Here is a 22,367-nt window from a genome sequence, read left to right as displayed (position 1 = left end):
TTTTTGCTGATAAAGATTCTGAGTTTGAAAAAAATCACTAATTTATGTTTATAGTGTCATCACATTGTTTCTCCATTTTCAAATCGCTGAGGAAAAACTTACAACAACAACATTGAATCGAAGAGTAGCCTCTTATCCAAAGAGATCATTTGCAAAATGGCGTCTATGACTAACACGCGACAATGGCGATCAACTTCAACTAAATTACGAAGTATAGAATTTGCTGCAATCAAGAAAGGTAAAATATTTGAATTTTACTCTAATATATTATAAGATTTGAAAAAAAGAGCTGCCTTCTCCAAATTTGAAAATAGGAGCTGCCTTGACAAGTTACTGCTCTAGGGTTTATAAAAAGATTTTCTCATCACTTTTGGCCGCATGCAATGCAAGAACATTTTTAAAATTTGCTGTTGGTTTGGGTTAGTATTTTAAAAAGGCGTAACTGAAGAATCCGGGTATAACCTTTTAAAATATCAGTATACCAATCAAGCTAACAGAAATCGTAGTAACATTTTCTCTTGTTGGTTTGTTCTGACACACAAAATATAGACCCATATTTTGAAAGAACTGAAATCAAGTAGCAAAATAATTGCAAGATGCCTGAACACCCCGGTGGCTAGAAAGAAACTTTCGGACGAGGAAAAGTGTACCATGTTTGAGAGGGTATCTTAGCTAAAAAACTGCTGAAAGTAACTGAGGAGTAAGAGATTACACAAATGCTTTGGATAGGTAGTCTTGATTTCAACATGTTAATGTAAAAAGTGTCTTATCTTAAAGGGGAGAATGAAGAACAAGACTAGAATAAAACTATTCAAGCTTTACTTTACATACAAAATGATTTTAGGGTTTTTATTATGTTGTGACCATGGTTGTTTCTTAGTACTATGTTCTTGAAATCAGAGGCGCAGGAAGCTTCATGACGCGGTGGGGGCAGGACCGACAGAAAGGGCACCTTGAGGTGTCAAAGTTTGCTGATGAAACAGATCAGGATTCGTCGTTTAGCCAACGACGAAGCCTGGTTTTAGTTGAAGGTCCTGTCAAGAGAGAGGGTCGGTGTTCTGGGGGTGTAGCCTCGAGGAATTTTGTGTTGCTAGGCCCTAAAGACTCTCAAAAATGAAGGCAACACCCATAAAAGATACATTTCAATCAAGACTTCCAATCAGTCAAACTTTATTCTCGAAACTCCTTTCACCCAAATATCAACAATCAAGGGAGGCTGGACCCAATCCTACTTTGCATTAAAGCAAAATTTTGTTCTGATGACCATCTAATTGCTTTATATAACTTTTGGATATAATTCCTCTGAACTTACTGTTTTTTCTTTATTTATTAAAATTTTGTACAGTTTGCAGAATTTAAATTACCAATGCTAAGTATAGTTTAATTCAAATATAAATGATGTTGCATAGGTATTTCTTGTAAAGATCACAAGTATTGAACGATGAAAATTCTGAGACTTTTTCTTTAATTTTTGTAAAGTAGGGGAGTACTCATATTTTGTTTGGCACTGAGTTCCAAATTTGGCTCAGTCTGTTTGACAAAGATCTTGAGAGCAGAAGGAATTATGTCATTATATGTTTGTTATAAGGCTGTTACATAAGTCTGGCTACAATGGTTTTGCTATCATTTTCTGGCGTAGTTGTGTGTAGTGCCGTGAGGGGGCTTTGGAGGCCCTTTGCAGGCCCTTTGCAGGCAGAGCGAGCAGAAAACTTTGGCAACCATGTCCTTTAGATTACCTAAAAATTTATTTCAGAATATTTCTGCAGTCACCTTCTTGCAATCGTTCATGTCTTACTAATTGCTTTCACAAACTGAAAACATCGAGAGCACCCTAAACTTCAAGGACCATGGCCAGTTTTCCATCACCATCTTCTTCCGGTAACCCTTGGTGTGGGCCAGTTTTTTGGTGTTTCTAGAAACATTTTAGATCATCGCCCCTCACCCTTTTGCTTATTTTATAGAGCACCTAAGCAATTCAAGGGCATATGTAGTTGGCAAAAAGAGCAACTCAGTGATTGAAAAGGGGCAGGTAAACTGAATTTTGGAAAGAAGGGGAGTACATGCCCACTGTACCCCCGGTTCCTACGCCTTTACTGGAATTTTAGACATCATTGATGCCTTGACTGATGTATCAAACATATGCGAGCCAACTGATAGCAGTCTGAAATCTGTACAGCATGATCATGGAAGTTAAAGAGAACTTATCAAGTTAAAGAAAATATTTTTATTGGTCAAATTTCTTTTGTCTTGCATGCAGGTATCTATCCTCGGTACCAGGAGTGATCTTGATACTTCTTGTACCCAGGGTAGTAGGTATCAAGATATGCTTGAAACCTAGACTTTATCAGCATTCTAAATATTTATATGAATTAGTATTGCTCGGAAATCAATTAAAGGGCACTTTGCTGCCCCCATACTGCCCCAACACCACTAAGGCAATGGCACCCTTGCTTGAAATGCAATTTTTTAAGCTTTATGTTTCTGCTGAGTTATTACTTTTAAACAAGAAGTTATTTTTCTTAGTTTAGTTATGCATTATCACTAAATAAGTTGATGATCAGTAAAGCAAAAAGGGCACAGAATGTAATGCACTAAAAACTAAATTGCTGTTCATACCCAGTCCACTTTTTTGGGGTCTTGTTGGTCAGGGAAATATTTTCTATTTGGTATAGCTTGCTAAAAATTTTAAATTACACACCAAATAAACAATCATGATAAAATTAAATTATTTCATAGCATTTTTGTTAAAAAAACATATCTATCTTGAAAAAAAGTTCAAATTTGGGCTTAGATGCTTAGTTGACCTTATGGCCATGTAAAAATGCATGCATACATCCCAAACCCCTGCTCTTTACAATATTAAAATACCTGCTCAAAGTCACCTGTTATGCATGCAAAGCAGTTAAGAGTGCATAAAGAGTGCTAAAACAAATCTGGTGCTTTGTTAAAATCTGGTACCTCTATCAATGCAAGTTATTTTGTAAATAATGATTAAAGATCCACTTTTTATTCATACCCAGACTGTAATGCTGAGGATCTGGAATTGCCAAAAAGAACATCAGTAAAAAGTATGTCTCACTTTCAATGTCTTCTTTATTTATTAAGATGGAACTTTATTTTTGTATCATTGCTTTATCACTGTTTTTTCTTTTCTACTTGACAGGAGTTTGGAGAAGGTTGTTTGGTATTGTTTGAAAAGCTTGAGCTCAATACTTTTGTTAGCAAATGTAAACTTCTGAGTATGTCCCAAACTACCAGTGCTCTAAGCTCCTTGTAAATTGTTTATCTGTAATTAGGATTATCATTTATTTTGTGTAGGATTAGGTAAATAACTGTTGATGTTTGGTTCAAAGCCCCTCTTAAAATTTGCAATGCTAGCATAAAGAAATATGGAAAAGTAAGATCAAAAACATTTATTGAATCATAGAAAAATTTTGCTAGAAACTTGTATTTTTAGTTTTTTCTTAATTTGCTCTACTTTTGAAACAGATGAAAGGTTAAAAGGTAGAAAATTGTTAAGGAAAGAGAGAAGACTCCAAACTAAAGCAAATCAGCATATCTCTTGGATGAAGAAGAGGGTAAGTATTAAATGTAATGATATAGCTTGTCAATATGATGAATAATGATCTTTTACTATATACAGTAGACTCATTTTGCAAAGTTGTAAACTTGAAATTGATTCTTGAAATTTATCTACTAAGGGTATTGATATCAAACCTGCTGAAGAAGAAAAGAAAAAAAAGAAAAGGGTGCAAAAAAGAAAGAAAAAGAAGAAGAAGAAAGAGGAAAATGAAGATGATGTAAGCTCATTATTGAGTACTTTTGTTTGTTATTATCATTTGTAAGAAAGAAAAAGAATAAGAAGAAAGAGGAAAATGAAAATGATGTATTAAGCACATTATTGAGTACTTTTGTTGGTTATTATCATTTGTCTTCTTTTTGTCTTGAGGAGATTACCAACTCTTTGTCTGTTAACATAGCATCCATTTGAATTCTGCAGAAAGTCAAAGACAATGAACAAATGGACACAGACGCCTTAGTTGCTGCCAATGAACAGGAAGATAAATTGATCGCAAGACTTGAAAAAAAACTTGGATTGAAAAAAAGAAAGAATTTGCCTTCAAAATTTAAGGAAGATGGATTTGATTGTATCCTTTCTCATTTTAGGATTTTCAATCTATAAATGTAATTGGCCATTTTCATCACATGCTTTGTCTGCCATGCTTTTTAAGTCCAAAAATTATTAAAGTCCTTTTGGCTTTGTTCTTAGATTACTTTATTTTCTAGTTTTATTTTAAAAATATCTCATTTTCCAATATGTTTTGTTTTGATTTACTTTGAAAAATGTGTGATGAAGATGTACTTTGATTGTTTAAATGTTTGATTCTTGGTTTATAAAAATTGTTTAAATGCTATTAATAAGTAACAATCATATGGTGTATAAAGTAGCAATTCATGTGGTTTCCCTTAACTCCACTATACAAGATTTGTTGGAACTTTGTGAACCAATTGATAATCCGGCATTGTTTTTATCTGATGAAGATGAGGGTGGCTTGAAAGATGACATAGTGCATAACAAGGCTGAAGACTCCGAAAGTGAGCCTGAGACAAAAGCTTCGAAAAGGAAACAAGGGAAGGAGAATATGGGAAAACCTGCTGCTAATACAAAGGTTTGTTTTCCAATAATCATCCAGTTGCTCTTTGTTATTATCGTTGTCACAAAATATAGATAAATAAAAAAGGTTCAATTTTTACTTGTGAAAATAAATTGTTGGACATATTGATACTCAAAGTTTTTTGCACAACCTGCTCCTACACAGAAAAAGTATTCAACTGCTTAAAGCCAACAAAAATAATGAGATGTTAAGTGCTCTAGTTGGCTTTGATTAAATCTTTATTCAGAAGTCTATTCACTAGCAATAAATTCATAAAAAATCTTGATCAAGAAACAGAAGAAACAACACAACATATTGCTGAACATAACAATTTGACATACCAAGAATCATTTTCATTAACAGTTCTGTTAGGAGCCCCTTGCAATACTGAGATGAAACTGCTCTTTGGTAGGAGAGAGAGGAATGAAGATATATTTTTCTATATACTTACAATGAATATTTTTATTTTGGCAAGAGTCAACAAGAGTCTAAATATGCATTCATCTTTAGCAACTTAAACTTATTTCATTTTCTTTATTGTAATATTTTCCACAATTAGTTTTTTGATGTCTTTGGTTCCCACGCTGGTACTCCTTCAGTGAAACATAATAACTGAACAATTATCAAATTTATGTGTTTTTTTTGGAAACGATGAAATGATTGTGTTATGAAAGTGTATTTAATGGCTTTTTATAGGAGAAAGAAAATGAATTAATAATATAAATGATTTATAATATAAATGGCTTTTTATAGGAGAAAGAAAATAAATTAAAGATTCAGGATAAAGATGAAGATGGTAAAGATTCAGAATTGGATGAAGAAGACTCTGACGATGAATATCTAGATGAAAACGACAGCATGTCTGAAAGCAATTTTAGTACAGAAGATTTGGATAACGAAGAAAGTGAGAGCGAAGGGGTTGCTGTTCAAGGCCTGAAAAGTAATGCAGATAGTAAGGACCTCTATGGAAAAATAGTTAATTCGCATGAAAATGTATTAACAAGTAAATTGGGAGATGAAGATTCTAGAAAACTTGGTCAAGATGAAAAGAAAAAAATCGGTGATGTTGTTGAACCATCAGCCAAATACGTGCCACCTCATTTGAGGAAAATGATTGGAAAATCTAAATCTACTGATGATCAGCGAATTGAAAGACTAAAGAAGAAACTTAAAGGTCTAGTTAACAGGTTAGGAGTTTTCTGTTGAGTTTAAATTTTCAGTTGAATTAATCTAGCTTTTATTACACGTACCGCTTAACAACTGCAAATACTGTTTTGAAAAATTTCATCTTACAATGTTCAGTCAGTGTTGCAACTACTTGTTTGATTAATTTACTAAATCTGATTTTGTTAATAGAAGTAGATAAATTGTTTCCTTGAGTTTTCCTGGAATTATTTTCATTAGGTTGAGTGATTCAAATATGAAAAGTATCGCTCTTGAAATTGAGGAAGTATATGCTACAAATAGCAGAAATGGTAGGTATCAAGCTGTTTTTTATATTTATCGCTGATATACTGTGTTGTATTCGTGATATAATTATTCAAAGAAGAATAAATAACTCAGCGGCATAGAATGAGGCATCAAAACAGCATTGTTGGTCAAAAGAAACATTTTATCAAAGAAACTAGTGCATCAAGAAAAACTGATGTGTTTTTCATTCCTCTCTCTCTTACCAATGAGCAGTTTCTTCTCAGTATTGCAAGGGGCTTCTTCGATTAATTAATTCTATAATTAAGGATATTTATTTGGAAGCTGTTTCATAATTAATGACCCTGATATTTCTAGTGAGCATTGACATAACCATTTACCTTTTACGATTAATATATACCCTTTAAATGAACCTTGGTTGTTAATTTTTTCATGTCTTTTAGATATCTGCGTGAAATTTGTAGTTTTTATTATTTAGATACAAACAGTGTTCTCTCAAATCTGGTCTTCGATGCCTGTGTCACACCAACCCATATGTCAGAGAAAATATTAATGGAGCACATGATGTTAGTCGCAATTTTGCATACCGTCGTCGGAAACGAAGTTGGTACGATATTATTAATGTATATAAAGAAAGTAATTTTGAATCAGTTACTCCGGGTAGGTTGCGTGATTGGAAATCTAGATCTAATATTGTTTGAACCTTAGTTTGAATATAGACGCGATGAATTAACGTTTATAAATCTACTACTGTTAGCCATATAGAATATGAGCCCTTCGCAGGAGTTCAAGTTTGTCGCTCTCAATCAAATCAGCTGGAAAGGAAAGGGAAAATTGATCGTTATTGCATTGGACTTAGATCAGTAAAAAATACTGGTTTCTATAAAAATTTTAGCACATTTTACATTCATGTGATTGGCATAGAACTTAGTGTTAGACTTTTTGGCCTTGTTGGCTGCTAAAATCGAACCAACAATTTTCTGAGGGATTGGTGTATTTAGTCTAAGTATGGGTTATTATTTTTCTCAAAATACATTACTGAGATGTAGAATTCGGCGGACGTTATTTTCAGCGTTGATGACTCCATTATGGTATAAGGAAGTACACGCTGCATTTGGCATGCTACTTGAATTGCTAAATAATTCCCTTAAAAATGATTCAAACACGTTTATCATAAAGTTGAGCAGTGTTGAAGAGTAGAAAGCTCGTAATTGCAATACGTTTGGACGTTCGAGTAGATTTTCGATAAAATCTCTATCTTTCAGATAGAATTTGAGCTTTTGAGCCCGGCTTACATTGGAGTTCAGAAAAAATGTTGCTGGACTCAAATGTTACGTGCATACAGTTGCTTAGAACTCTTGCAATTTGGAGAACAGTTATTGCTTTGATATGCTAAAATATTGCTAATATAATGTTGCTTTTAAAAAGTTTTTTGTAAAAAAGTGCCTTATAAAAATGCTGCTTACAAAAGTGTTGCTTATAAAATATATATGTAATAGCCAATTGCCTTCAGTTATTAGTTATTATTGACAGAATTTCAATCCTTTTTTGTTTTCCATATAGGTGCATTTTTCGTTCAGTCTTTAGCAGAAATGTTTCATGGGTTACATTCAACAACGGAAAAATATTTGAATGGGAAAGAATGCGACAACGCTCTTTTATTGATTGCACATTTGTACAATTTCTCAGTAAGTATGGCTGCATGTGCTAAATGAAATAATGTTTATTCTCTATGTTCATGTAGATACGTATTTTCAACGTCTTTGCATAGTATTTTGGCTCACTTGTTTTTGTATAAGTATTCGCATAAAATTTTATAACCCCTTTGGTGACTGTATTTGCGATTGTGATCTATTGAATAAAAACTAGCTTGCCAGGGACCTAAAGTTTTTTGTAACGTGTAATATCGATCTTTTAGAGCCAATTAGGAAAACTATCGTTTAAGATAGCAAAAAACCAAGTTTTTTGTCATGATCATCAAGTTTTCAAAAAATTTTGAAAACCTATTGATAAGCTATTTCAAAAACCACCAGCATATATCATGATATTGGAGATAAGGTATTATTTGATTTGTGCATATGATGAAAAACTTTGCGTGTCATTTGAGTCTTACAGGTTCTTGTGTGCTGTAGTGAATACTTGCTACATGTCGAGAGGACAATGTAAGCGTTGATATTGCCAATGCTAATCTGACGTACAATCAAAATATCTTTTCTTGAGTGTTTTAAGATACCAGTGTTTGAAGAATCTATTCACTTTGTGCTTAGAATTTGAAACCGTTAAGCATAAATTAATTCCAGGAATTATGCATTCTGTATTGAATGATAGCTAGTGCATTCCAGATATTTTTTTTTATTTGCATAAATCAACTCGTCAAACCCTTTTTGCTAAAGTAGTGTCTTATTTCACAGGTTATCGATTCCTTGCTTGTGTATGATCTAATACGCGAACTGGTAAATGCATTCACTGAAAGAGATATTGAAATGCTGATGCTTCTGCTAAAAGGTATTATGTGCTCAATATCAACTGATATCTAAAGCAATAGGGAAATACTAACCAAAATGCTTATAAGCAGCAGAGAAAGCAAGTTGTTTATAGAGATTGAAAACAAAGACAATATCCCCAAGCAAAGACCGAGATACAACTTTTTGTTTGGGGGGGGGGAAAGGGGCAGCCAGTTAAGTTACTTATACCAGTTAAGTTTTTTTGCCACCCCCCCCCCCCAGTATCTCGGTCTTTGGCCCCAAGTCATCAAAGAAGTACTACAGTTATGCTCATATGAGAGCTTTGCATTACAGTTATTTTTGTCGATTCTTCAAATGCGTCCTCAAATTTTCTTGTGAAATATGCCGATAGCTTGAGTGGTAACTCATCTCTGATTTGCGCAAAATTTTAATCAGTTTTTTTCTTCATGTAGTATAAAGGGGGTTATGTCAAACCAGTCTGCTTGTTTTATGTCACACTTAAATTTATTTCATTGCATTTTGTTAATTTTTACCTGACTACTTTCCTTTTTCATCCAGTAGATAAAATTTCAATTTTGAGGGCAGCAGTTTTAATCAATATTTTTATAAGCTATCTCAGCTTTTATAGATATTTCAAAATGTTATAAATGTCTTAATTGTTTCTTTGAAGCTGTTGGTGCTGAAATACGTCGTGATGATCCAGGCAGTCTCAAGGTAAGTGCTAGTTTTGTGAAAGTTTTACCTTTGGTATTCTTTGTGCTCCCTTGCTTCTATATCCTTACTACGGAAAAAAAATTCGAGTGTAAAAGTAACATCTTCAGCACATTTTCCTGGCGTAAACTTCATCCCTTTATCTAAAGATTTTTTTGTTTGATTTGTTTATTAGCAACCTTACAACCAGGGGTGTAGTTCCATCAAAATAACAAGGAGGCGCTTGAACAAAACGCTGCGAAAAGTAGAACAATAGCAAAAGTAGAGATTGGCTACTTTCCGGCATTAATAAGGGGGGATCAGCCCTCCTGAGCCTTCCTAGCACTACACCCCTGCTTGAAACTAAGCTTTTTCTCGAATTATTTCAATGTTATTTAAGACAAAGTGAATGTCATTGCGGTTTGTGTTAATAAACCATCTTCCCTTCTTTTTTCCAAGGAAATTATCTTAGAGATCCAAGCAAAAGCTGCTTCCTGTACTGATCTTATGAAACAGTATGTATAATGCTCATTGTCATGGCCTTTGCTGAAAGACTCTCTGATATATTCCTATGGATATATGCAAACATACTCATATCAGCCAGCCCTTAACATCCTTTCAATAAGTATCAACCCGAGCAAACCCATAAGGACTCTGTGCTCAAATATACAATTAAACCATAGACTAGAATATCTAGGATATATAAATCGGCTAAAAATTTTTTTGAAAAAAAAGTTGAAATAAGTGAAACTTTCTTTTTTCGTTGTAAGAATTGAAAATATTTGTTTGATGGAGAAATAACTTTTAGAGCGATATACAAACTACTTGCTGAGCAATTTGAACTAAAAATTATGAACGACTTCTTCAAATTAGGGCTATGTCTCTTTGAAATAGGGACATTGTTTCCAAGTCTAGAGGCAAAACAAAACATTGCAAATTTTTACAGCTTGTTAGAAATTTATATTTCTAATTGTCGCAAAGACACGTCATATTGCAAATGTTAATTTGTTTACTATCATACTCAGACTAAATACATAAGGAAATTATCACCAAGTTTTGCAGCTAATTATAAAGCAGCTTTTCGTCGTTATTTCACTCTATGCATCATAGAGTGAAATATCGTATTAAGCTTGAGACTTGGAGTAGCAACTTAGAACCGTCCTGTTCTATACACCAAAACATGTACAGCTCTGCCTATATGGCATGGAACACGTTGCAACAGACCGGTAAACAGTAATTTTGTTTCGTTATTTCACTCTAAATGGTCTCGCTCTCTCTAGGTCGAGGGTGCGTTTCATGTTGGATGTTATAACCGCGCTGAGGAACAATAATCTCCGAAAAATTCCTCAATATGACCCTGCAGTTTCAGAGCATGCGAGAAAGAAACTAAAAGCCATTTTGAAAAATAAAGGTATCACCAATGTGTTTTTTCAGTTTGGCCTTTAGACGAGGTTTACCTCTTAATAATGTATTTCGAAAGAAAAGTACACTAAAGTTTCGATCTATAATTTTAATTAAAGGTTGAACTTCAGGATATATTTTTTGATGTTGAAATTTTCGTCATGGTAATAAAGTATCCGAATTTGAATGTCTTTTTGTGGATTTCTGAAAACGTTTATATGTATATTATACACTTGCCTAATTAAGAAGGGGCTTTGAGTTCATTTTGGAAAACTTCATCACCAATTGCACTTTATTCTGATCCCTGCCCTATTATTAAATTGCTTGAAAGGTATTTGTTAATCCAAAAATGCTTTAAAAAATCTCTTCTCATAAATGAGTGTTTTAGTTGTTTCAGTGAATTCAAGCCAAATTTCTACATACACCCCTGATATGTTCCAATGCAATATATTATGTGCGAGGATGGCTCAGACCCAAGGATCCATAGTTAGAGTCCCTGACATGACTAAACTTTCACCCAGAGTAGGGAGAGTTGCCAGCTCTCTGTAATTCCAGGCGTAGGAATCATGAGGTGTGGTCACATCGAGAGGAAAGACCAAGACACTGGTCGATAAGCATAAGCTTTTCAATGTCCTAAAAACTACTTTCAGATGCTAGGTAGCAACGAATACAAATACAGCTACAAATAAGAATACAATATATCAGGCCATCGGGGATTCTTCGAGGGTGTGAGCTTATTCGAGGACTAACAGTATGCTCCTAACCAATTTGCTCCCTTCTAAAATAAGGTAGATTTTCTTATCCCCATCCCATTGCTATTTTAATGACCCTCACTGATAACAATATTGACATCTCGTTTATCCTTCCCTTTTTTCTTTAGTTTCCTTTGCTGTCGTACTTAACATTTAAAAAAAGTTTGTTTTATTTCCTATATAGATTGTTTTATTTCTTATTTATATAAAATGTAGATTCGTCACAAGATATCAAGCTCAGAATCTCCTTGAAAGACTTACTCCAAGCAAAGGACAAAGGTAAAAAAACTGTTCTCGAACAAATGTTTAAGTGGTGTCTTGTTTAAAATGTTTTGTGAAATGTAATTATGGAGGGTGCGAGGGTAAGGCCAACTGCAGTGGTATGCTTTTTGGTAGCCATGTTCTTAATAGTTCCAATAGCTTTAATATTGACATGAATCTAGGTATGTTGGTGACAATGTAGAGGACTGCTATGTTAGGAGAACATATCACTTGGAAACTGGGCACATTTTGACAGCTTCTTCTGGGGCAGTAGGAGGCAAAACTTGGTGTTCCTAATACGCTTCAGGTGCATTGGAATGTTTCCTTAAACCACGCCTTAAGTTCGAATTGCGTGCTGATGGAATCAGTAGCTGATAAATTGCCAAAGAGGATTGAATTCTTTTCAATATTTCACTGCAGATCGTATGCAGAAATTATGCATAATGCTTGGAAAATGTCCATATTTTCAATTTTTTATCTAAATTAAAACTATTGTTGCTTTCATGCTTATTTCACATGGAGCTGTTAGCAATGGTCAGCAAGAGATGTAAATGATGAATTGTCACCAGCTTTCAAAAATTGTGATATCAGTATTGCATTTGTCAAAAAGTGACCAACGTCCCAATTTGATGGTCCTTAGGATGAATTTACTAGTTTGTACAGAATTGAATTTTATTAGTTTGTTTGGATATCCGAATTCTTTTTTGAATCCAGATTCTCTGTAAGGCTAACGAATCAAAGTATATTTTCAGTCGTTGCAAAGTGAAGAATTTGAGATCTAGAAAAAAACTGGGCTCTACTAAAGCAGAAATAAGTTTGAATTTCTGAAAATCAGTAGCACTTAGCCTAAGCACATCGTCATATTGTTCACTTGTCTTTTGATCGTAAGCCCTTCTGCTATACTTTTCTGGAAAAATAGCTTTATACTAACCAAATTGTCTTATAGGACGTTGGTGGGTGGTAGGTTCTGCTTGGGCAGGCAGAGAGAGCGATCCAGATCTCGATGTTACTGCGAAAGATTCTCGTCAAGACATTGGTGAAAATAATCTCGTTTCACTCGCAAAACAGCAACGGATGAACACCGAAATTCGCAAAAAGATTTTCTACGTTATAATGTCTAGTGAAGTGAGTGTAATAGGCTTGCAAGTTGAATTTTTTTAAATCACTCTGAAGAGTTCCAGAACTTTCCAGCATTCATTTAACCTTTGTTGCAACGGCAATGCTAACGTAGGATTTGCCAGGCTCTTATTCCTTGCACCAGGCATTCCTACAAGAAATGTTCCACGTCACAATCTTGTAATAGACTTTCATGTTATCTTGTCAGCTCGAAAGTGACCGCTGCTAACATATTAGATGCCAACCTCCCCTCCCCCTCCCCCCTCTCTCTCTCTCTCTGTCACGGAAGATTTTTTTATACATTCAAATTATATATATCAATTTATTTTTCTCTCTTTTTGTGCATTTATCTGCAATTTTTACTTACAGGATTACATCGATTGCTTTGAAAAATTGCTAAAGCTTAATCTCAAAGATAAACAAGCAAGGGAAATTGTTCATGTCCTGATTGACTGCTGTGTACAGGTTAGATTTTGATTTGATGTGTGACAAACAAAGTCCGTTTTTTATAAAGTATGCTTCACTTATCTTTCCTGATTAATCTGATTACGATGGTGTCGCTTATTTACTTTTAATGTGTTATTTACCAGGCTAGCATTTCAAGAGGACTTTTTTGTAAATAAATTCTGCACTGTGCCCTTCACACACAGTTGACATGTGATTTAGTTCCCTGTATGCATTCTTTCTGCAGAATTCCTCAGCTTTCACTGACTCATTATATTCCTTTTGATTTTTCTCATTATTATATAGACCTTAAGATGTTTCATACTCGATTGTGTAATTTTTTTTATGATATTTTTCTATTGACTATGTTCAGTTATTTGATTTTTATATGGCTTAAAATGCTAGCTTGGCTTTGTTTGATTCTATCATTTTATTTTATACTGAATTGTTTTTTATGATGACAAAAGTATCATGTTGAATATGTTCAACTTTTAATTTCTAAATTTTTGAATTTTTATCTTTCCCCTTTTTGTTTTGTAACAGGTAGCTTGAAAATATTATTGAATACAATTTTAAGTATTCAATAATAGTTATTTGTATGCATTCTATTATCACTTTAATGTATTCTATTATCTGTTTTCGTATATGCCACCATCGTGTCTACGTCAGACTTTATCACTTGCAATTAACTAATGGAGTGCTTGTTTTCTAGGAAAAGATCTACAATCCTTATTATGCATTTCTCGCTCAAAAGCTCTGCGAATTTAGTCGTAGTAACCAGGTACACCTGTTTATTGATTAAATCAAAACAACCTTATTCCTTTTTTAAAATTATCAAGGCTGTTTTTTAGTTTAAAAAATAAACAATCTACCTATACCATGATGTTTATGCTTTGATTAAAAATTTAGTCTAACACAAAATTTTCATGTTTGCCCATGAAAGGGTGAATCCGTACAAAATAGCGGAGCTTATTTCATTCCCTATTATGTCCTGTTCTTTGCTACTCTATTCTTGTCCCGTCTATTCCCTTATATCCACTTTTTTTCATTCCATCTTTTCTATTTCCTTCTATTTATTTCTATTCCCTCCCTTCTACTCCATTTCCTTCTAGTCCCTTCTACTCCCTTCTTTCTACTTAGTTTCCTTCTAGTCCCTTCTGTTTTCATCTGTCCCTCCTTCTTTTCCCATCTTCTCTACTCTGCCGTTTTCCTTGTGTTCCCTTCCTTCTCTTCACGTTCCCTTCTATCTCCCTTCTTTCTCTTCCTTCTACTCCCTTCTTTCTACTTCATTTCCTTCCAGTCCCTTCTGTTTTCATCTGTCCCTCCTTCTTTTCCCATCTTCTCTACTCTGTCGTCTTCAATTTCCTTGTATTCCCTTCATTCTCTTCACATTCCCTTCTATCTCCCTTCTTTCTCTTCCTTCTACTCCCTTCTTTCTACTTAGTTTCCTTCTAGTCCCTTCTGTTTTCATCTGTCCCTCCTTCTTTTCCCATCTTCTCTACTCTGCCGTTTTCCTTGTGTTCCCTTCCTTCTCTTCACGTTCCCTTCTATCTCCCTTCTTTCTCTTCCTTCTACTCCCTTCTTTCTACTTCATTTCCTTCCAGTCCCTTCTGTTTTCATCTGTCCCTCCTTCTTTTCCCATCTTCTCTACTCTGCCGTTTTCCTTGTGTTCCCTTCCTTCTCTTCACGTTCCCTTCTATCTCCCTTCTTTCTCTTCCTTCTACTCCCTTCTTTCTACTTCATTTCCTTCCAGTCCCTTCTGTTTTCATCTGTCCCTCCTTCTTTTCCCATCTTCTCTACTCTGTCGTCTTCAATTTCCTTGTATTCCCTTCATTCTCTTCACATTCCCTTCTATCTCCCTTCTTTCTCTTCCTTCTACTCCCTTCTTTCTACTTAGTTTCCTTCTAGTCCCTTCTGTTTTCATCTGTCCCTCCTTCTTTTCCCATCTTCTCTACTCTGCCGTTTTCCTTGTGTTCCCTTCCTTCTCTTCACGTTCCCTTCTATCTCCCTTCTTTCTCTTCCTTCTACTCCCTTCTTTCTACTTCATTTCCTTCCAGTCCCTTCTGTTTTCATCTGTCCCTCCTTCTTTTCCCATCTTTTCTACTCTGTCGTCTTCAATTTCCTTGTATTCCCTTCATTCTCTTCACATTCCCTTCTATCTCCCTTCTTTCTCTTCCTTCTACTCCCTTCTTTCTACTTAGTTTCCTTCTAGTCCCTTCTGTTTTCATCTGTCCCTCCTTCTTTTCCCATCTTCTCTACTCTGCCGTTTTCCTTGTGTTCCCTTCCTTCTCTTCACGTTCCCTTCTATCTCCCTTCTTTCTCTTCCTTCTACTCCCTTCTTTCTACTTCATTTCCTTCCAGTCCCTTCTGTTTTCATCTGTCCCTCCTTCTTTTCCCATCTTCTCTACTCTGCCGTTTTCCTTGTGTTCCCTTCCTTCTCTTCACGTTCCCTTCTATCTCCCTTCTTTCTCTTCCTTCTACTCCCTTCTTTCTACTTCATTTCCTTCCAGTCCCTTCTGTTTTCATCTGTCCCTCCTTCTTTTCCCATCTTCTCTACTCTGCCGTTTTCCTTGTGTTCCCTTCCTTCTCTTCACGTTCCCTTCTATCTCCCTTCTTTCTCTTCCTTCTACTCCCTTCTTTCTACTTCATTTCCTTCCAGTCCCTTCTGTTTTCATCTGTCCCTCCTCCTTTTCCCATCTTCTCTACTCTGTCGTCTTCAATTTCCTTGTATTCCCTTCATTCTCTTCACATTCCCTTCTATCTCCCTTCTTTCTCTTCCTTCTACTCCCTTCTTTCTACTTAGTTTCCTTCTAGTCCCTTCTGTTTTCATCTGTCCCTCCTTCTTTTCCCATCTTCTCTACTCTGCCGTTTTCCTTGTGTTCCCTTCCTTCTCTTCACGTTCCCTTCTATCTCCCTTCTTTCTCTTCCTTCTACTCCCTTCTTTCTACTTCATTTCCTTCCAGTCCCTTCTGTTTTCATCTGTCCCTCCTTCTTTTCCCATCTTCTCTACTCTGCCGTTTTCCTTGTGTTCCCTTCCTTCTCTTCACGTTCCCTTCTATCTCCCTTCTTTCTCTTCCTTCTACTCCCTTCTTTCTACTTCATTTCCTTCCAGTCCCTTCTGTTTTCATCTGTCCCTCCTTCTTTTCCCATCTTCTCTACTCTGTCGTCTTCAATTTCCTTGTATTCCCTTCATTCTCTTCACATTCCCTTCTATCTCCCTTCTTTCTCTTCCTTCTACTCCCTTCTTTCTACTTAGTTTCCTTCTAGTCCCTTCTGTTTTCATCTGTCCCTCCTTCTTTTCCCATCTTCTCTACTCTGCCGTTTTCCTTGTGTTCCCTTCCTTCTCTTCACGTTCCCTTCTATCTCCCTTCTTTCTCTTCCTTCTACTCCCTTCTTTCTACTTCATTTCCTTCCAGTCCCTTCTGTTTTCATCTGTCCCTCCTTCTTTTCCCATCTTCTCTACTCTGCCGTTTTCCTTGTGTTCCCTTCCTTCTCTTCACGTTCCCTTCTATCTCCCTTCTTTCTCTTCCTTCTACTCCCTTCTTTCTACTTCATTTCCTTCCAGTCCCTTCTGTTTTCATCTGTCCCTCCTTCTTTTCCCATCTTCTCTACTCTGTCGTCTTCAATTTCCTTGTATTCCCTTCATTCTCTTCACATTCCCTTCTATCTCCCTTCTTTCTCTTCCTTCTACTCCCTTCTTTCTACTTAGTTTCCTTCTAGTCCCTTCTGTTTTCATCTGTCCCTCCTTCTTTTCCCATCTTCTCTACTCTGCCGTTTTCCTTGTGTTCCCTTCCTTCTCTTCACGTTCCCTTCTATCTCCCTTCTTTCTCTTCCTTCTACTCCCTTCTTTCTACTTCATTTCCTTCCAGTCCCTTCTGTTTTCATCTGTCCCTCCTTCTTTTCCCATCTTCTCTACTCTGTCGTCTTCAATTTCCTTGTATTCCCTTCATTCTCTTCACATTCCCTTCTATCTCCCTTCTTTCTCTTCCTTCTACTCCCTTCTTTCTACTTAGTTTCCTTCTAGTCCCTTCTGTTTTCATCTGTCCCTCCTTCTTTTCCCATCTTCTCTACTCTGTCGTCTTCAATTTCCTTGTATTCCCTTCATTCTCTTCACATTCCCTTCTATCTCCCTTCTTTCTCTTCCTTCTACTCCCTTCTTTCTACTTAGTTTCCTTCCAGTCCCTTCTGTTTTCATCTGTCCCTCCTTCTTTTCCCATCTTCTCTACTCTGTCGTCTTCAATTTCCTTGTATTCCCTTCATTCTCTTCACATTCCCTTCTATCTCCCTTCTTTCTCTTCCTTCTACTCCCTTCTTTCTACTTCATTTCCTTCCAGTCCCTTCTGTTTTCATCTGTCCCTCCTTCTTTTCCCATCTTCTCTACTCTGTCGTCTTCAATTTCCTTGTATTCCCTTCATTCTCTTCACATTCCCTTCTATCTCCCTTCTTTCTCTTCCTTCTACTCCCTTCTTTCTACTTAGTTTCCTTCTAGTCCCTTCTGTTTTCATCTGTCCCTCCTTCTTTTCCCATCTTCTCTACTCTGCCGTTTTCCTTGTGTTCCCTTCCTTCTCTTCACGTTCCCTTCTATCTCCCTTCTTTCTCTTCCTTCTACTCCCTTCTTTCTACTTCATTTCCTTCCAGTCCCTTCTGTTTTCATCTGTCCCTCCTTCTTTTCCCATCTTCTCTACTCTGCCGTTTTCCTTGTGTTCCCTTCCTTCTCTTCACGTTCCCTTCTATCTCCCTTCTTTCTCTTCCTTCTACTCCCTTCTTTCTACTTCATTTCCTTCCAGTCCCTTCTGTTTTCATCTGTCCCTCCTTCTTTTCCCATCTTCTCTACTCTGTCGTCTTCAATTTCCTTGTATTCCCTTCATTCTCTTCACATTCCCTTCTATCTCCCTTCTTTCTCTTCCTTCTACTCCCTTCTTTCTACTTAGTTTCCTTCTAGTCCCTTCTGTTTTCATCTGTCCCTCCTTCTTTTCCCATCTTCTCTACTCTGCCGTTTTCCTTGTGTTCCCTTCCTTCTCTTCACGTTCCCTTCTATCTCCCTTCTTTCTCTTCCTTCTACTCCCTTCTTTCTACTTCATTTCCTTCCAGTCCCTTCTGTTTTCATCTGTCCCTCCTTCTTTTCCCATCTTCTCTACTCTGCCGTTTTCCTTGTGTTCCCTTCCTTCTCTTCACGTTCCCTTCTATCTCCCTTCTTTCTCTTCCTTCTACTCCCTTCTTTCTACTTCATTTCCTTCCAGTCCCTTCTGTTTTCATCTGTCCCTCCTTCTTTTCCCATCTTCTCTACTCTGTCGTCTTCAATTTCCTTGTATTCCCTTCATTCTCTTCACATTCCCTTCTATCTCCCTTCTTTCTCTTCCTTCTACTCCCTTCTTTCTACTTAGTTTCCTTCTAGTCCCTTCTGTTTTCATCTGTCCCTCCTTCTTTTCCCATCTTCTCTACTCTGCCGTTTTCCTTGTGTTCCCTTCCTTCTCTTCACGTTCCCTTCTATCTCCCTTCTTTCTCTTCCTTCTACTCCCTTCTTTCTACTCCATTTCCTTCTAGTCCCTTCTACTCCCTTCTTTCTACTTCATTTCCTTCCAGTCCCTTCTGTTTTCATCTGTCCCTCCTTCTTTTCCCATCTCCTCTACACTGTCGTCTTCAATTTCCTTGTGTTTCCTTCCTTCTCTTCACGTTCCCTTCTAACTCCCTCTTTCTCTTCCTTCTATTACCTTCTATTTCCCTTCTATATTCCTAGTCCCTTGTGAGTGTGAATTTGGCTCCCGTCGAGTTTTTATTTATCCTCATTCTCTTCTCTCTTCAGGTCACATTCCAGTATTCGTTCTGGGACCGATTCAAACAAATCTCCGCATCAAGTCCACACAACTTGGAAAATTTAGCAAAGCTGCTGGCTCATTTGTTTGCGTCATCCGCATTATCGATGTCCATTTTAAAGGTAAGTGGACGTGAATAACATGGACATAAATAACATAGAGCAATTGTGGTTGCTTCCTTTGCGGAGCATCTAAAATTTTGAAGTATAACAAGAAAAACCTTTCAGTTTCGTAGCTTAGCATTACATATATTTATATATATATATATTTATATATATATAGCTTAGCAAAACATCAGCATTATATTTCTTGAAAAATGAGCTATGAAATGTTGGTGGTTTTAATTTCCAAAGCAAGAAAACGCTGTCTTGAGGTATTGTTTGCTATTTAGAAACTTGCTTAATTTAGTATGCTATTTTCATCGAAATCCACCAAATTGAGTATTGTTAGAAACAGCAAAACACTCAGTAACAGTAAAAATTTGTTTTTTCTTTAATCCTATCATCGATTGTTATCATCTGAAATTTAGCTCGAAAATCTTGCAACATTGTTAGCGATAAAGGCCTTCCGAAACTTTATTTTAAATTACATTGCTATATCACTTATTGTGGTATATATTCCCTTTGTTTTAACTTCTTTTTAATGTCAAAACTTGACGAACTTGTTTATCAAAATTTGTATTCAGCGGTATGCTTTGTAAGTGATTAGGTTTAGTCAGTTTAATTTGTAGCCGCATAATTTATTTAGTTGTTTTTCTCGTATTCTTGGTGTTTTCAGAGTTTTTATCAACTCACAAAATTGTCCGGTTTTCGTTTGCTGAGTTTAATGTTGAAGTTACGAGTAACAAATTCGAAGCTACAAATAACAAATGTGACAAATCCCGGTCAAGATTAGTTTTTAGTTAAATTTTTTTAGAGAATTTTCAGTCGTTTTGATCGTTAAATTTTTCATCAAAGGTCGTGGGATTTGCTACCATCGATAAATCATCAGTCCGATTTTTCATGCGGCTGTTCACCGTACTACTGACAGAGTACCCTGAGAGCACGATGAGGTATGTTGATCGGCCAATCAATGTTTATTTCGTTGTGAATAAGGCCATGATCTTTTAAAGGACTGAATAGACTTGAGCTTAATGCCTTCACGTTTTCTTTAGATCAAGTGTCTATTCATAAAAGTCTTTTAAAAGGATTTCTTGAAAATTGAGTAAAGCATTTTCTTTATATTTTTCTTAAGATGGCCTATTATTTTAAGTTTCCTCAAATCTTCTAACGGCAAAAAAACGTCTTTCATTGCACAAATTTTCCAACAAAATGCCCTTATCTTTTCTTATCAAAGAGAAATGAGTATTTACTTATTTTCTTAATGACTAATGATTGCAAAATCAAGGACCTTTAATTATTTTCAATTTACAGAAGTTGTGATTTTCTTATATAAATGGAACATGATATAAAGTGCCCTTTAACTTTTTTGTCCTTACTACACATTTTCGTAATAACCTTTTCTTGCAGAAATGTATTCTCTCGAATTTCACCTTTATCAAAGCTGTCACTGTTGCGAGAAGGACTGAAGTTATTTCTAAAACACTTTTTACTTTCAAAAAATACGACGAAATTAGAAGGAAAGGTAATTGCTCCTGGCAGATTAAAAGAACTTGTTGAAATAGCCGAGGCAGCATTGGATGGAAGAGAAGTCGTTAAATTTTAAGTTTTATTTAATATTTACGTTTGCCTTTTGCAATAAAATGTTCGTTATATATGGGCCTATTTGTGTTTTTTTTAAATTCGCTTGTCTTGCATTGATTTTGCATCTCCTCCTCTTCTCGTACAGCGGAACACCTTTTCAAGGATTCCCCATGCCAAGGACTTCCCCTTTAAACGAACGGAGCCTTTGTTTTAACGAATTATTCCGAAAAACAAATTTTACGTTAATTACTTCTGTTTAACGAATCAACAGTTTAACGAACAGTCTTTAATATCTTCAATACCCTTGCTTTATATTTAAACCATCCGGTTTCTTCAACGAAAAACTTTAACCAAAAATTCTCAAATCTATATGTTTTTGCAATAACTTTTTACAATATTCCTTCTTCATGAAATGTAGACTCCCTTGTTTAGTAATTTTGGACTTGGCCGTGACAACTCCATTTATTTGAACATCATCCTAGTTTTCACTGCAATACAAAACTACAGGCTTTCATCTTCTTTAATGCAACTGTCTAAAGGGTAATGTGAAGTCCCGTTGTCAGACAATAAAACTGAAAGTAGAATACACCGTATATTCAAATGGATCTCACTTAATGACTGGGCCTTGCCGTACCAATGTATCTATTCTAGTTCTCTAATGTTAAGGATTAAGGAACATCAACTGAAACCTAGATTCGCATGGCTATTCATTATTTCTAGTGGTAATCTAGAGGCAATTTTCTACCAAAATGGAAATTTTTCAAACCTTATGCCTTACCTTTTCTCACAATATCTTTTACATTGTTTCTGTTGATGTTTTCCTTTCAAAATAGCTTGCTGCTAAAATAGCTAACTATTGCTAATGGCACCCTAGGCAATATTTTTTATGTTTTTCAACATATAAAGCAACAATCTAAAAAATCTCTATCAAAGCTGCAATTTTTCTAAGCCTATAGCCTTACTTTCTCTCTAAACATACTTTTATATTTTTCTTGTTAAATTTTCTTCCAAAATGATTTTGAATTTATAAAAATGCAGTTAAAACAATTTCTCTTCATATTCTTGATTATCTCTAGCAATAATACAGAAACTTTCCATGAAATTGCAATTTTTCTAAGCCTATAGCCTTACTTTCTCTCTAAACATACTTTTATGTTTTTCTTGTTAAATTTTCTTCCAAAATGACTTTGGATTTCTAAAAATGCAGTTAAAACAATTTCTCTTCATATTTTTGATAATCTCTAGCAATAATACAGAAACTTTCCATGAAATTGCAATTTTTCTAAGCCTATAGCCTTACTTTCTCTCTAAACATACTTTTCTGTTTTTCTTGTTAAATTTCCTTCTAAAATGACTTTGAATTTCTAAAAATGCAGTTAAAACAATTTCTCTTCATGTTTTTGATAATCTCTAGCAATAATACAGAAAATTTCCATGAATTTGCAATTTTTCTAAGCCTATAGCCTTACTTTCTCTCTTAACATATTTTATGTTTTTCTTGTTAAATTTCCTTCTAAAATGACTTTGAATTTCTAAAAATGCAGTTAAAACAATTTCTCTTCATATTTTTGATAATCTCTAGCAATAATACAGAAACTTTCCATGAAATTGCAATTTTTCTAAGCCTATAGCCTTACTTTCTCTAAACATACTTTTATGT

The 22,367-nt window shown here is 35.4% G+C and overlaps 1 protein-coding gene across 1 annotated transcript; it reads left to right on the top strand.

Annotated features, from left to right (window-relative positions):
• The first annotated feature begins 84 nt into the window (after positions 1-84).
• LOC135682725 (nucleolar MIF4G domain-containing protein 1) lies at positions 85-20,788 on the top strand. Its single transcript, XM_065197732.2, has 21 exons — positions 85-238; positions 3,021-3,068; positions 3,490-3,578; positions 3,702-3,800; positions 4,001-4,148; positions 4,486-4,670; positions 5,409-5,842; positions 6,060-6,130; positions 6,562-6,690; positions 7,647-7,771; positions 8,495-8,588; positions 9,219-9,262; positions 9,698-9,753; positions 10,519-10,649; positions 11,608-11,670; positions 12,599-12,777; positions 13,138-13,233; positions 13,925-13,993; positions 19,016-19,147; positions 19,982-20,076; positions 20,534-20,788. Exons 1-21 carry the CDS (start codon positions 157-159, stop codon positions 20,727-20,729), a joined length of 2,565 nt encoding a protein of 854 aa, XP_065053804.2. The 5' UTR covers positions 85-156; the 3' UTR covers positions 20,730-20,788.
• The last annotated feature ends 1,579 nt before the right edge of the window (positions 20,789-22,367 follow it).

This window comes from Rhopilema esculentum, chromosome 16, assembly GCF_057945365.1.
Source record: "Rhopilema esculentum isolate cy_ngs chromosome 16, ASM5794536v1, whole genome shotgun sequence".
In the NCBI taxonomy this organism is placed as follows: Eukaryota; Metazoa; Cnidaria; class Scyphozoa; order Rhizostomeae; family Rhizostomatidae; genus Rhopilema; species Rhopilema esculentum.
Note: the sequence above shows the minus strand (reverse complement) of the source record. Positions and strands in the feature narration are given on the sequence as shown.